Source organism: Dendronephthya gigantea, unplaced genomic scaffold, assembly GCF_004324835.1.
Source record: "Dendronephthya gigantea isolate DGI-Jeju-01 unplaced genomic scaffold, DenGig_1.0 000005F, whole genome shotgun sequence".
Lineage (NCBI taxonomy): Eukaryota > Metazoa > Cnidaria > Anthozoa > Malacalcyonacea > Nephtheidae > Dendronephthya > Dendronephthya gigantea.
This window is the reverse complement of record NW_021163015.1, coordinates 3,284,193-3,299,549: the sequence shown is the minus strand read 5'-3', so window position 1 is coordinate 3,299,549 and position 15,357 is coordinate 3,284,193. Positions and strand designations below refer to the sequence as shown.

Sequence of the window (15,357 nt, the reverse complement as noted above, 5' to 3'; positions counted from 1 at the left end):
AACTGCATTAACAAATGCGTGACATACGAAGCTGAACGTGATGTTTGACTGAACAATTAAAATTTTTAAATTTTAATATTTTAAAAAAGTATTTATGCTTATGCCGACAGAAGAACAGGTGACTTCCTAAACAGAAATTGGCTTCCTTTAATTCCTATGAAACTGAGAAATATTTACAGTTTTAAGTTTTAACTTCGCTCTACGGAGATAATGCGACTTAGAAAAGTGATAAATTGTAAAATAGTAGCTTTTTTCCGTGCATTAGAACGGATTAAAGAAGTTTTGCCATTGTTCCACCTGTTCGTAACGCACGTATAACAAAAGTCCTGTGCTACGTACGCATGTAATAATTTCAAAAGCACATAAACAGTTTAATAACTAATCCAAAATTTAAGTTGTTATGTATGGCTTGGTAATTTTGCCGAGTTTATGTAAATATATTTACAACGCTTTAAAATACAGCCGCAAATAAATATTTCTCAACGGAAGGTGCCTATCGCAGTATTGCTCGTACAATAATTTTTTTTTGGTCAAATTCATCTGACTGGCATTTTGATAATGTTCCGAGTCAATCAGTTGCAAATCTTCACTTTTTTCACTTCAAAACAAGAAAATGAGTTCGAATTTTAAGCATGACAGATCATATTGCTTTTTTCTGCCTGAAATCATCCAAAATCATTCATAATCTCGAAGGTTTCCTCTGCATGCATTATCCTTTTCACCGTGACAAGATGGGGATATGACAGGATCATACTTCACCCATGACTTATATTGCAGATGATAATGAAAGATTTCGCTGCAGTTACACGAAGCGACAAAGACCTGGGTACGGCAATACACTGGCGGATTACTAAACCAACCCAACACTTTACGAAGATTCTCACGTTTGCATTTTCTAAGATTAAGATAGTATGAACCTAAAAAGATAAACGCTCGTTATCAGTCGCCTTTTCCAACGGCTCAGGATTCAATTAAGAAGATAACAGAAAATTGGACACCTAATGTATCTTTTGTGTCTAAAATTGAATATCGTTTGCTAAAAATCTTTTCGTGACCACTATAAGGCAATATATGCATGGGTTTCTTTCCTAAAGCTTTTAATTAAAAACGAGAGCCATGCAGATAAATATAATAAAAAACAAGTCAAGAAAACGTTGGCACTTAATTGTAATGGCAGGTGCGAGTCAGAAAAAACAAGACTCGAATGAACGCAGAACAAATATGCATTCTATTTTAATTTTTGTATGTAAATTGAGGTTATTGCGGTTTAGCTGGGAATAGTGAAATATATTCGAATACATGCAGTTACCAAAATGATTTCAAATTTTACCAGTAAGGTTTTTCTTTAGCGCAAAATCCACACCAATTTTATGTCTAAGATCCGCTACATCAAATAGGATTCCCTCCATTCTCACAAATTTCTATAAAATAGAAGAAACCATTTTCATTCAAGCATCTGTCGCTGCTAACCTCTGGTAATGTGAGTTAAAAGTCAGGAATAGAATTTGGTTGGTTTTATACATGTTGACGTACAAACATGCAACTACAGTTATCAAAATAAGAAACTCTCTTAATAATTGTTCATTAATATATTTTATCTACAGTGGTACTTAGAGCTTTATTTCTCTTACAACAACACATGCATTTCTGAGTTTAACTGATCTACATTTTTTCTTTGCTGTCCAAAGGCTTACAAACTAAGAAAAATTTCGTTCCGCGCATGCAGAACGTTTCTCGTGTGAAACACAAGAGGGACATGTCGCAGTGCTCGGAAGCTTTCGTGCAATTGGATAATGCTTTTCTACGCTTTCTAAAGAACAAAGTTATGCTATTGGTTGAAACAGAAATGTATTGCAAAGTTCAGCCAATGAAAATCATTCTTGCGAGGAGCTGCGACACAAGCTGCCCCAACGTATGCAAACGACTTAACCCGTCTGCTTTAACTAACATTCATCGCTGCCATCATCGCTCCGTCACCCTACCTCGTCATTCCTGTTTTCAATCTTGAACTTAATGGTACCGGGTAAAGAACCCCGGTGACATTTCCACTCGATGTAAGGTGACGTCGGAGAAAGGAAGAAAAACGAAGATAAAATAGCGAGGATAAAAAAAACGATAATGACGGAGCAAACGCGACAATTCCGACGTGATATTTCTGAAAAATAAAAGGACAGAAGTCTAGCAGTTCCGGCTTAATGGTTAGCAACTGATAGATCAAATAACAGTTTATTTCATGACATAACAGTTCTATCATGTTTGTCCTCAGTATGCTTTTAATCTGTCACTGAATTCATGAAGTACTACAGAATGATTTCCCACGACAGAGAAACTGATTCTTCATAATTCCTCTCTTATAAAATCTTTTCTTACCTTTTCTTCTGGTGGCAACGTAATCCTGAGTTGAGCTCACAATCTGAGTCATTCCGTCCATTTTAATATCAACATCATCTCGAAACTCATCAATTCTTCTGACGAAGTTTTCGGACAACGTTTCTTCCATTCTCGCCAACAATCCTTCGACCTCATCGTTTTTAATCGACAGCAAGATTGATACAATACAGCTTACGAGTTTTACTGAATCTTTCTCACTAGTCTCAAGTGAGTAGCCCAAAAGACGTTTCCCACGCCCGCCGTCTGAGGTGGAAAGAAAACATGTTACTCGTTGAAGTGATCTTCATAATCGTCTGGGGCCAATTGTTTGAAAGACGTTTAGCTTAAACGGTGGATATGCTGTGGAACGGTGGAACTTATCCACCGTTTAAGCTAAACGCCTTTCAAACAACCGGCCCCTGATCTCAAAGCATTGCTTACTTGTATCAATACACAGTTGTTCTTCAGTGACTCCAACTCCAGGCAGTTTATTTGACGCGTAAATATGATCTCCATGCTTTACTGGACCAAGCACTTTTATCGGGATTTTACCGACCATACAGATTTTTTCACTCGGATTTTCATCTGAATTAAAGATTACGGTTTGGTTATAGTTGTAAACAGTACGGTGCCGTAACCGCTCAATAATCGATGGCAGAATAAATCACTGTTGTCAGTGATTTATTATATAAACTACCATGCAATCTTGAAAATTTATCAAACTTTCCCAAACCCCAAATAGGATCTAACCAAGGGGGGCTTATTCCTTCAGTCCTAACCACAAACTGAACGGTATATAAAAGATGAAGACTACCTTCCTTGGAGTTTGCAGCAATATAATAGGATCTTGTGATCACGCCAGCAAGAATGGCCTCTTTGTAATTTTCTGGTGTGAGAAGATCCAGGTACGTTTGATCGTTGGACCGGATCTTGCTTGGAAATATTCCAACAACATCGCCCTCCTCGTATCTTGCTGCACTATCGTCGTCTTGTAGTTGCCATGAATACGCAATGTCACCCCTGTTCGTTGTCAATTTCTGGATTCTTAGATCTTTAATTTGTGCTCGTGTGGCCTCAAGTTCCATTGCATGGATATACTTATGGCTGTTAGGTGTATATTCTAAATTTCCAAGAAAAATTATGTGATTTTTAATGTCAATGTTTATGCGCGCAATCTATTTCTTCACAAAAGCAAATATTCTCCATACCTTTGCTTTTCGTTTTAAACCGATAGACATCTTTTGCAAACGATCGTCTACCAACACAAATGTTTATCCCAAAGTTAAATATGTTGTTTGCCGGTGTAGTTTTGTCCGATGTATAAAGTTCTTTTCCTGGATTTTCATTGTAAAACTCATCTGGATCCAGGTTGGCTTCGATTTTGTAAATATAACTTGTGTCATGTGAATCTTGATTTGAAAACGGAAATATACAAGTTTTTATAGCGTCCGAAGAAAGTATAAGTGACTACGAATTAACGAGAAAACTATAGCTATCTTACTGTTGACATTTTGCGGAGAACTTTCAAATTTTAAAGGCACTTCTATTTCACCAGTCACAGCTTTTGTTTTTCCTAACATTGCTCTATCGTTGAGACGTTTTACATATCCACGCAAATACATTGCATTCAATTCTAAATTAGTTGTCACAGAGAACTGGAGTTCCTATTGGGAATAAGAAAAATGACTGGTTAAATAATCTTCGTACAGCTAAAACACAAAAATTTATTCATTCTTTTGACCTTTGTTTCAAGCCTTTGACAACGTCCTTTATGTGGTCCAGAGACCATCTGTTTCTTCATTCTAGTTCCAATTGTTTCACCATCTTTATATTCTTCTTCATCGACTTCAACAACAACTTTTAACTCTACAACAGAAAATCTATTTATGAATAATTTTGTTCGTCTCTCGATCAACCCTTATAAAAAGTTTGAAGCCGAAAGCTGGATCTTTCGGCCATATTCATCGGCATATTGCGACTACAGATAACGACGACATGGCTGTTTCTATTTTACCTTTTATTTCAACGTCACAGACTTCAAAACAGGGGTTTTCAAGCTGGTCAAACCTCAGAAATAACTTAATCATTGTACTTCCAGTCTGGTCTCTACACATATCAAGAATATCCTGAAGATAAACAGTGTAATCCTCGACCATCATTCCTTGAACATCTATACGATAGAAAAGATATACGTTTCAGTTTAATAAAGTGTTTCCGGCAAAACAGGCCTCTCGTTAGAGCTTGCTTGAAAGATCAAACCTTTTGCCTACCTTGAGTTTCCAGTGAACAACTTCCGTTCATAGGAACTTGAATCACTTCATTTTGTTCAGGAAACTGAACCCATGAAAAGGCTGTAGTAACCAGAAGCGATCGCACGACTCTCAAGTTCATCATCTGCAAACAAGATCAGGAATGAAAGGAAATGCATAGTAAAATAACTCTATATAAATTATACACCGTTACTGCACGTCTTATTCAAAATTTCTGATAAGCACAAAGTGGAACCGAACTGAAGAAAAACTGATAAAGCATTTCAATATACTACAGCCGGAATACAGATCATGAATCATTGTCTACCAACTTTCCTCAGGATCTGATAATCATAGCTTAGCCCACAGCGGCGTACCGAAGTTACTGTTGAATTGACAAGCAAGTCTAGCGAAGCACATTGAGTATTGCCTTAAATATATATCCTTAAAAGTCAAAGCAATATACCCATGGAGAGCTGTTGGTAATGCTGCCGCCATCTTGCGATTCACTACACACTGGAAATTTCAATTTGATAAATCTGTTTGTTGCTGGACATCTTGCCTCTGCTCCTGAATCCAAAATTTCGATATGGACGTTGTTGTCAACTAAAAAACACATAGAAAATTTCTTGTACTTTGTTGTTGTTGTTGTTGCTAGTTGTATGCGATTATAAAACAACTACTGTCATTTTGCATCAAGTTTTCTTCCAGTGTATACGTTCAATTTGATCATAGCCTCAAGTCAACGTAGAGATACCAAACAAAGTGCAACAATTGTGATTTACTGCTTTAGTAATATAACCAGAATTATATTCATTGCTGCTCTTGAGATACACAGTACATATATACAATAATGTAATAACAGTCTTTTGAAAAGATACCGTTATTTAAATTTGGAACTTCAATACTGCTGAACAAGTCTTCAACGTCATCAAGCCCATCCATTCGTTCCAAGAAGATCTTCCTTTTCAAATGAGGGTTTCTTCTTGACGTTTCTAACTTAAATTTGTAGCTAACGCTGTCAGAATGTGAAAGTGATAAGCAATCAAGAACGACGAACACGATGAATTCAAAATTAGTTGTGAAGCTTACATTAATACAGAAGTATCTTGCCAAATGAAAGTACTGTGTCTGTGAATAACGTAGCCAATATACAGATTGTCTTTTAGACTTACAGCTATCTTTATTGCCACTTGCGGATAACCATCAACTGCATGGAGATCCAGCAAAGCTGAAATTTTAATCCAGTTTAAAAGCGACGGACCAATATTTACACTACAACTCTTATCTACTCAACTGGAACAAGTCAACCCCCCACCAGTTTTCATACTTAGTATATTCTCATGTTTTATGTATTGAAAAACTACATCGATTGGTCACGCCGCAAAAGCCCAAAATAAAATTGCAAACTGAAAAAAAATTACTTTTTCCCACCGTTTTTTTCCCTACCATATATAAATTTTATTAAATTCCAGAAAAATGATTTTTCATGGAAACGCTGAATGCTCATATTTTCCAGGAAGTCTATAATATCATAGAACCGGCATCCCGGAAGTCGAGTCTTTTCTTGGAAGAACGCGTCTTAAGCTTCTTCGCGAAACATACCTGATAAATTTTTCAGCGCAAAAACCGCAAATCATGAATGAACGCAGTTATGAATGAACGCAGAAATATTCATTCATAAGATCAACAAAAAGGTATGAACATTAAACTCTTTTATTTGCAAAAATATTCCATTTTACATCTGCTTTTAAATTTGTGCAGTGTGTCCAAATCCCCCCCCCCCCCATTTGCCCTTAAAAAATGAAACACCAACGCTCAATTCCTTATGAAACACAGTCGTTGGACGGATCACTGACGAGAACTATCGCATAATATAGTTCTTTACTACAGCACAGGAATCAATGTCTTAGTTAAAAGGGTCTCTTCTAAAATGTTTCAGTTCTTTTGATCCGTACAAAGGCAATCATGGGATAACATTTTTGTGACTGCGGCCTCTGTTTAAATTGCCAACTAATTTATAGTATTATCTATTGTGAAATACACGAGAATTCCTTATTGTGCCATTATGCCCATTGCTTAGCTCTTTTTCTTACCAACTTTTCTTAAACAACCCTGGTAAAAACCATAAAAACCAACCGTTGCATAAAATTTTCCCTGCGCCTGTGCAACTTAAGTGCGCTTTATTGTGCAATGATGAAAAATCCTTTGACGAGTTCGACACACAGATAGGCAAATAAACGTCACACCAACACAACTCTAGATCAAATTTTGAAGCCAAATTTAACGGTTGCCGCCAATTGTTGCCACAATCGCACCGGGCGCTCCTTGAGAGCAAAAAGACTGATCAAGTGCAACGTGTCACTACCATTATGGGGATTGTAAAGGGGAAAAAAGCCAGAAAATTCTTATCAAATAACGGCTTCACAGAGCACTTCGAAGAGTGAGCTTTTCATTTGCATATCTGTGCATATCATATCCCGATCTCTCGAAAGTTACTTAAAAATGACTTGAGTTTATTCCATATATCTCGCACATTTTATCCTATTTTCTCCTAAATGACCTAATTTCGAATTATTTCTTTGCTGCCTTAAAAATTTAAAAATTTAAAATATATCTATATTGTGACCTGACCGTCTTTAGGCGATTGTCAATTGGCTCATGTCCATATCTTTTGGCCTGTATTTGCTGAAAATCATTTGGACTTGGGTTTGGATACTTCGCGGTTCTGGTTTCTTCATTCGGACCAAGTCTTCGACATCGAGTAACACGGCCACGCCGACTTTTCTGAAAGAGAGTTATGAATTGTTGAGGTTGGAGGTTGATGAGAGTTACCAAGCGAGCTTATATTAAAAAACATTTTATCAACTATCATGTCCTGATCAAACAAGAACAAGAATTTTGTGTTGCATGCAGAGAGTTCAATAAATACATTTCGAACAAGCTCTCGTGATCTCAGGCAGAACCCCGTCGAAAGAGAGCAGCTGGAATTGCGATTTCTAAATGACTTGATTCGTTGGGAATCAAGATTCCTTGCGTGCGGCTCCTCGTTTGACCAGATCCCGAGAGGATGTAAAATGCTAAAGCAACTTTCTTACTCTGCGGCTTGAAACGCTGTCGTGAAGTTTCGTTCCCTGTCGCCAGGCTTGAGAGAGTTATAGTCGAAGAGATCTGGATTGAATTTATGAATCAATGCTGCCATTGCTAAACCATCTGCAAAACTTGCACTAAAGTTCGTGATGTTGACACCCTGAAATAAAAACCCGGCGTAAACCATTCAGTAATGCACGATAATCCTAGCGACGGATGTGAAAAGCTAATGACATTTGCCGTATTTCATCCTGGCCCGTTTTTCGAGGCAAAAACACAAGCATCACCTCGTATTCCTCTGTCTGTTCTTTGCACCATTGTAAAACTAATTGAGAAACCGACATTTGTCGCTTAAGTTGTGGTTTCTTCTTTGGAGGACTAAAAATAAATAAAGTGTAAGTGTAGTTGAAAATACAAAACACTTCAGAACCTATAAATTCAACTCGTGGAGTTCACAAAGCTAAGTGATTTCTTTGACTTCAAGCTGTTTGAGCGGTTAAATTGGGTGAAACAGAACCAGAATTTTCTGGCTGCGCTTTCGTGGTTTATTTTGTAAAACAGGAAGAACAAGGAACAGAAACAATATTCATTTTGATAAAAATAACTCACTATAAAATCTTACCTATTCTTACTGATATACGAATGCTATCAAGAACACCGGTATTTTGAAATATATAATATAATGTCTGATGAAGAATCCAATGCAAACTATATTTTATCAATATTGTTTCATTCCGTCTCGAGGAAGCATTTTTTAAATACCTTATCAGTAATAAAAGCAAATAGCTTGGCCAATTATTCAATGAAATCGTATAAACGTCTACCATAATTGATTCCAGCTGAAGTATAACGTGTTTGCATGAAGCAGAAAAATTCTCATCCCTATTTTGCGCAGTTTTGTATCCGAAATTAGCCAACAAATTTCAAGATTGTTTGCTGCCCAGACAAACATGTGTTTCCCACATAGAGTGGGAGTGAAAATGATGTGAAATATTGATCTCAGGCAAGACATTATTCTGTTTTCGAAATTACACTCTTTCAGCGACTTTTTTTTCAATCATACTAAATCTTGATAGCTACTGGATGGACTCTTAGAGTTCTACGCCGGAAAACATTCAGCAATATCGCGCTGACGCAATGTTGCCAGGTAGTTATTTCAACGAAGACTTGTTTGACCAGTCACCTCGTAACCAGGCCACAGTTCATAGGCTGCTAAAACGCCGCGTGAAGCATGTGGTCATCCCGCATGATGTTCACGTGACGCAACGACATAGCGAACCAGAGAGACTGGATACGAGGCAACAAAAGCCCCAAGATTTATTTACCTTCTTCGCGGTATTTTCTCGATGGGTTTATTTTGATTGTCATTTTCTTTGTTCTGTTGTACCGGGGAAGCCGCTGGTGGCTTAGCTGCAGGCTTAGGTGCGGGTTGAGCAGGCTTCGCAGGTTTTGCGGGTTCTGCGGGTTTGTCTTGTTGAGCAGCTTGCTGGAAGTACGCCATCCTCTCAGCGGGTGAACCAAAAGCATTTGGCTTAACGGCCCCAGCCTTGCCCTTAACAAAAAACCCACCGTAAGCAAACTGCGATAGAGAGGTGTGGTTTACGAAATAGAAGACTAGGATCTAGCGACTTACCATTGGAGTAAAACGACCGGCATGTGTGTCCATCTTCGGCGTAATACGAGTCCGCGATAGTCGCCTTTGGAAACGAGCATCTTTAGCCGTAGGGGCGACTTCTGGTTCCGTTATAACCGGTCCATTCTGCATTGGTGCACTTGGTTTCTCGTGTTTGTTCACCGCAAGCTTAGCCACCGATCTACGGCGAGATCGCAAAGCATTACGGTTAGGATGATGAATTTCTGGTTCCTCCTTTTTCTCCACGTGTGTGACCGACTTCGTCTCGACGACAGTTTTTGATGTTTGTACCACGCTACGTGTTTGAGTGGTCTGCACCACTGCCGGTGATTTGTTCCCGGGTCTTGCGCCTGCTTGATTATTATTCGCGTCCTTGTTCTCAAACTTGTTCTTAAAAGCATTCACCCCCCTGGCTGGCGATGATGCGCGCGCAGCTTTCTCTCTCTGCATCACGTTACTCAGTTTGTTCACGAGGAAGCTGGTCGACGGAGGAGGCTTCGCCACACTTCGTCGCCGACTTCGCAGTTCGAGAATGTTCGTTCCGCTGTCGGTTCTCTCCATCGGCTTATCAGCGTTGGCGAACCGTACACCACCGCCATCTTTTGCATCACGTGCAGTCCCGGGGGGTGGTGCTGCTGCTGCGGCGTTGTTGTTGACACGATCATCGGCCACCTGCTGTTCGCGTTGTTCACGTTTTTCTTTCAAGGTCCGAAGCAAAGCTCGGATCTGACGACGCTCAGAGAGATCACGTGTTGTCTCCAACTGAAACAAAAAAAAATTACGCTCAATTCGTAATCACACCAGCAACTCGCGACGTGTTAACAGATTGAGACTGGAACGAACAAGTCAATAATACCAAGATGTGAGAAATTGGTCATCTCTCACGGACCTTGTTCTGTAGGAGGCAGAAGACAAATGATTTCGAAGATAAAAACTGCCCTACTCTTAAGACGTAAAAATTGCCTGATTTCATGAACACTTTAACCCATGACTTAGCTATGTTTCTGTTCCTGATAGATCGCTTTAAATTCCTCCCTTGATATCTATGAACCCCTAAAGGTTCATAAGCGTCATTATTGATTGGTTGGACGATTTCACAGGCTCAGAATGGAACCGCCAACCGGCTAGTGAAAGACACCAGTACTAATATCTATAATGGTCATGCAAGTCTCAGATAGTTAAAAAAAAAATATTTTAATTTGCCACTGAGAGACAGCTAAACTTTATGCACTTTGATAGAAAACTAACAAACGCACCAGTTGGAAAAACGAGCATGAATAGATGGATTTGGAAGAGTGCATATAGGTGCTGAAGCGGTGAACTGGGTTAAACAGTGGTGCGGTTCAAAAAGATTGAATTTATCCTACTTTCATGACTGAATTATACTGTAAACCAGGCAATACTGCTTGCACGTGTACGACAACATATTGCTGGACAATGCTAGATTGTCCTGATATTATCCACTTGGCGTCCTCCCAGCACTTTCCTAATTTGTCCCTAGAAACTCAACTTCATCACTCAAGACCTAATGAATAGAATATTCTCAGAGCTTAGAGACAAAAATTGCATTAAAATAATTGACATAATTCAACTTGGCAGATTAGCCAGCCACAAAGGACTTGGTTTGATATGTGTTGAGCCTTCCTGATCAAAAATGTTATTATTTTATATTTATAGAATGTTTTAGTACACTAAAGATTGGATAATGCATGTGGTTATATAAATTCAATGTCTTTTATGAGCATATAGGTGTGTTCAGTAAATTTTACAAACGTACGTATCTATGATATTGTTTTGATAATGATCGATGCGCCATTATAATGTTTTATGTCCAATGATAGCGATGAATTAAGATGCTATAACGACTGACGATGCGTGCGACTTCATTGGGAAATCAATTTTTTCAAGTTTTTTAAGTGTGTCATCTAAAGATTTCTTGCCTCTGGCATTTGGGCCTTGTCCAAGGATTTTTTGCTTAGTCGTTCTGCGGTAAATTGAATATAAACCCTTCGAGTTATTTGACCTTTGAATGCAGAAATAAGCTCGTTGAAAGACAATCTATAGATGCGAAATTCGTAATAAATCAAATAAAATTTAATGAACGCGTAGAATTACCAGGTCTCTAGCTGCTTCTAGTTTTGGCTAGGATTCAATATTATCAAGTTTTTGAAGTGATTTGAAGCTAAACTTTACAATAAATGACCAATCTTTCAAAAACATGTACTCTTAATTTGCTCAAATAAGCATAAATCAATTAATCTGTCAGTAATATTGGTTCATCAATTAATATTTTGGTTATTTGTATAGTCGAGAGGATATTTTAGTTTTTTATGGAATTTCCTTATCCTATTTAAAGCTTATTGATTGTAATTCAGGCCTGCGGCTAAACAGTGAAATAGCGTCGAGACTTCAGGTTACCCCCACCAAAATGAATAGTTGATATGAAGCCATATGGAAGTAAGCTGTGCTTTTTAAATCAAAAAGGGCCGTAACAAAGGGCTGACCACAAGGACCTTTCAAGTCCATGCAGGACCTCTTTCCTTGCAAAGAAATAAAATATGACGATACATGGTTAGCAATTTAGCGAACCTACATCCCACACACAAAACCGATACAACTTAGTCCTACTCACTCGCTTAAAAAGAGTGTCAACGCCTGTTTATTGCCACCCCCGTACCTCGCCTCGGTTAACCAATTCTTAAAAAGATGACAACATGGCTGTCTAACATGTTTGTGTCTGTATCGTGTCTGTTCACCCACTTCACTTGTTGATAAACAACATTCCTATGAAATTATTCCTAAAATCATCTTTCCTCGTTCATTTCAACGTGGTTAAGTAACTTAATTCTTCGAAAATCAAGAACACATTCTTTGGACACTTCGTGTAAAAGAGCCAGTGCATGCATGCTTAAGAAAGTGCAATCCAAGCTCACATAAAGAGCTTTGAATTCAGAAATTCAATTTCGTACCTTATTAATGACCTACGAGTGTTGACGTTACTGAGAGCGAAAGAATTTGGCAGATTGGCTCCTGCTAAATTGAAGTCCACCTGACTTTAAGTAAAACCTAGGGAATATATCATTTGAAATGCTGTCCTGTGCGCCTGGGTAACAGCTGAAGCCCACAGGAAACTAATCTTTGTAAAATACAACTTAGAAATAATGTTGATGCAAAAACGTCATAGAAATAAGACGTTATTATCATTTCAGCTGACACGATCACATCAGTGGTTTGGCACAAGAACAAGATTATCAAAATGTCGGCAAGAACACAGCGAGGGTAAAACCTTGAACAAATACGTAAATCTCGTAATAACTGATCATTATTTATACAAATATATGCTGTGATTACAGCGTAGAACAGGCGGGCATTGTGTCGCTTTCAATATAAGACTTTAAGTCGTCAAGTGGAGAACTACGCAAGATTCCTTTTGTAACCAATAATAACTTCTGCGTTGTTTTATGCTGAGGTATTTTCGCGCTTCAAAACCTTTCATCGCCCGATGCATTTGCGTCTCAAAGATTCGTTCCTAAATTTGGGATCCTAAGTTTTTAAGACTTTGATGATCTATCGTCAACTCTCTAGAATGACGAAAAGGAATTTTGATAGAATGCAAATCTGGGGAGGATTTTTTATCGGCTGTAAACATGCTTCAAATATTCGTGCCTATATCGCAAAAGCGAAAAACCACGGCAGACAGTCGGACATGCCATTTACAGCTGGAAATCACGGCCCTCTTAGTTACAGAGTAATTGGTATATAATTTAATCATGGTATAACATCTTGCCGCATTTAAATAAACAATCTTAAAGGTATGCAAGACTAAATTCTTTAGCCCCTTGCATTTTTTCACGCATAAACTCTCATATGAGCTTAAACATAATATATATGATCCCTTAATACCCCCTGACGTGAGCGACATACCGGAAATTATCAACAATGTTTAAAATGGCGTTGGATACGCCGGTGGTGTTGTGCTCCAAAACCTGCCAACGAAATTGAACGGTGCAATAGAAATATAGCGAAATAAAACGTCTTTAGCTCACAGAGACCGATTCGTACATTCGCCTGTTACCCTAAAGTTGCGCAAATGCTAAAAGTCAACTCACAAATCTTCAATTCACCGATCTAACAGTCTTGCGTCATTAGAGCTAGGCCATTTTGCTTATCTCTCTTGGTTAACCTCAAATGGCTCACCCTAAGCTTCAGTTATTTAACATTTTTGTGATATCGTATGTCGTTCATGCTGTTTGAAAGGACTCGACAGCATTTCTAACGCCTTTCTTCCTTTGCCTGGCACTCCAAAAGTATGCAGAGAATATGCATTTTTTACAAGGTTGTAATGAAAATCCCCCAATGAACGACCTACTGATAATCGATGTTGACAACCCTAAAGAAATGAAATCCGTTTGGCCAGACGATAGTGTATTCCTAATATTGTGCCGAACAATAAGTCATTTCATTCAAATTACTAGATTTCGAGCAGACGTTCTCGAACCATACTTATAAACTAACAGCCATACTTTAACTAACAGCTGACAGCACCCTGCAAGGTAGATTTCATCCAACAAACACACATGAATCAGCTAAGGTGTTTGACAGACTCAAAGAATTTAAATACCAAACACAGTCAACGATACTGGCTATGTTACTCTACTGTACAATATATGGTACAGTGCTCACTTCAATTATGCCCAAGGTGCGGACGAGAAGCGAATATATAAACATTGTAACCATAAACAATTGTATCTATCAGACAAGACAACTATACATGTCATCATTCATGCTCGTTTCTGCTTGCATAGGTCTTATAAAACAAACATCAATCGTTGTGGTTCTTCGTTGGTAATAAATCTATAAATGCTTAGCGCAAATTACTTCATAATGATGTTGTAAGCTCATTGTTCGCCCCCTTGCAAACAAACTAAAACATTCATAAACCAACAGACATACACGATGATTGAAAAACGCAGCAAGATATGTTATATCTCGTCTATACCTGTGACATCTTCGCATATGAAGTTACCCTAGCAGTCGAAGCCATTGAGAACGAACAAACAGCAATGGATGCCTAATACCACCGGAGTCTCTCCAAGGCAACCTAACCAAGTTCGGTCTTCACCCAAGCATGAAATGTTCTCCGCTAAATCCTGCCATACACGAGGTTTTAACCCGGGATCAACACGATTTATTTGTAATCTAAGATCGAGCCGAATGGCAACGGGTGTGCTTCCTTGATACTTATAAACACGGATACAGAAGACAGCTGAATTCTCTCATCAGGGTAATACACGATACGACTGAAATGCTGTCCAGCGCGAACTCGCTATCATCGTATCAACGTTTCACTGTGTTTATGCAGCCACTTGAAATAATAGTTCTTATCAATCAGCTTTGGGAAAAACGAGTCAATAAGGCAATAAAAAACCTCATACGTGTCGTAAAAACGGAAAATGCCACAGGTGTATAAAATTTCAAACGCCGCACGAAAATGGGCAGAGGTCTCTAGCTTTGGGCCTAAAGCATGCAGTCGCAGCTTTTAACACCAGAGGATTAGGATTTTACTCACCTTTCGCCTCAACGTAGCCTCCTCGACTTTCAAGTCTGCTAAATCATTTGAACCCATCTTGTCTGTTGCGTCGGCCGAGATACGAAGGTCGCTACTGTGTTTGAGAGTGAAGCGACTACGTTGCAAAGTTCTCTAACTGTTTGAACGAAAAACTTGCGAAAAACGTTATCCCAACGAGCGATCAGAGAGCCTCAACTCAACCGGCAAGTCCTATAGTGTAAGACAATCTGCTAAACAATACACAGCCAGCGAAATGTGCAGCGCAAACAATGTGGTAAAAAGCATTTAAATGGTGACTGGTTAATTATTATGCAAATTCATGTCATCAGGTGGACGCAAATTTACGGTCACTTCTGGGACATCATAATTAGCCCCCAATAGGGCAACCTCAGGAGATGCCTTCTGGGGTCTACCTGGGATGGTAAAGTGCTAAATCTTTCAATCGT

The 15,357-nt window shown here is 38.6% G+C and overlaps 2 protein-coding genes across 3 annotated transcripts; both read right to left on the bottom strand.

The window, feature by feature from the left end:
• Window positions 1-82: 82 nt before the first annotated feature.
• On the bottom strand, window positions 83-5,220 carry LOC114516131. Its single transcript, XM_028535511.1, has 12 exons — window positions 5,086-5,220; window positions 4,641-4,764; window positions 4,385-4,540; window positions 4,112-4,236; window positions 3,872-4,034; window positions 3,579-3,779; window positions 3,185-3,490; window positions 2,812-2,955; window positions 2,371-2,634; window positions 1,983-2,155; window positions 1,331-1,421; window positions 83-917 (listed from the first exon to the last, which is right to left on the bottom strand). The coding sequence occupies exons 2-12, from the start codon at window positions 4,762-4,764 to the stop codon at window positions 676-678; spliced, it is 1,989 nt and encodes a 662-aa protein (XP_028391312.1). The 5' UTR covers window positions 5,086-5,220; the 3' UTR covers window positions 83-675.
• Window positions 5,221-6,319: 1,099 nt separating this feature from the next.
• LOC114515837 (smoothelin-like protein 2) lies at window positions 6,320-15,201 on the bottom strand. 2 transcript variants are annotated; one of them, XM_028535161.1, is made up of 6 exons: window positions 14,912-15,201; window positions 9,343-10,104; window positions 9,035-9,261; window positions 7,997-8,087; window positions 7,718-7,869; window positions 6,320-7,406 (listed from the first exon to the last, which is right to left on the bottom strand). In XM_028535161.1, exons 1-6 carry the CDS (start codon window positions 14,966-14,968, stop codon window positions 7,259-7,261), a joined length of 1,437 nt encoding a protein of 478 aa, XP_028390962.1. In that variant the 5' UTR covers window positions 14,969-15,201; the 3' UTR covers window positions 6,320-7,258. The 2 variants fall into 2 exon arrangements, with proteins under 2 accessions (XP_028390962.1, XP_028390963.1); XM_028535162.1 differs by lacking the exon at window positions 14,912-15,201 and adding an exon at window positions 14,342-14,776.
• Window positions 15,202-15,357: the final 156 nt, after the last annotated feature.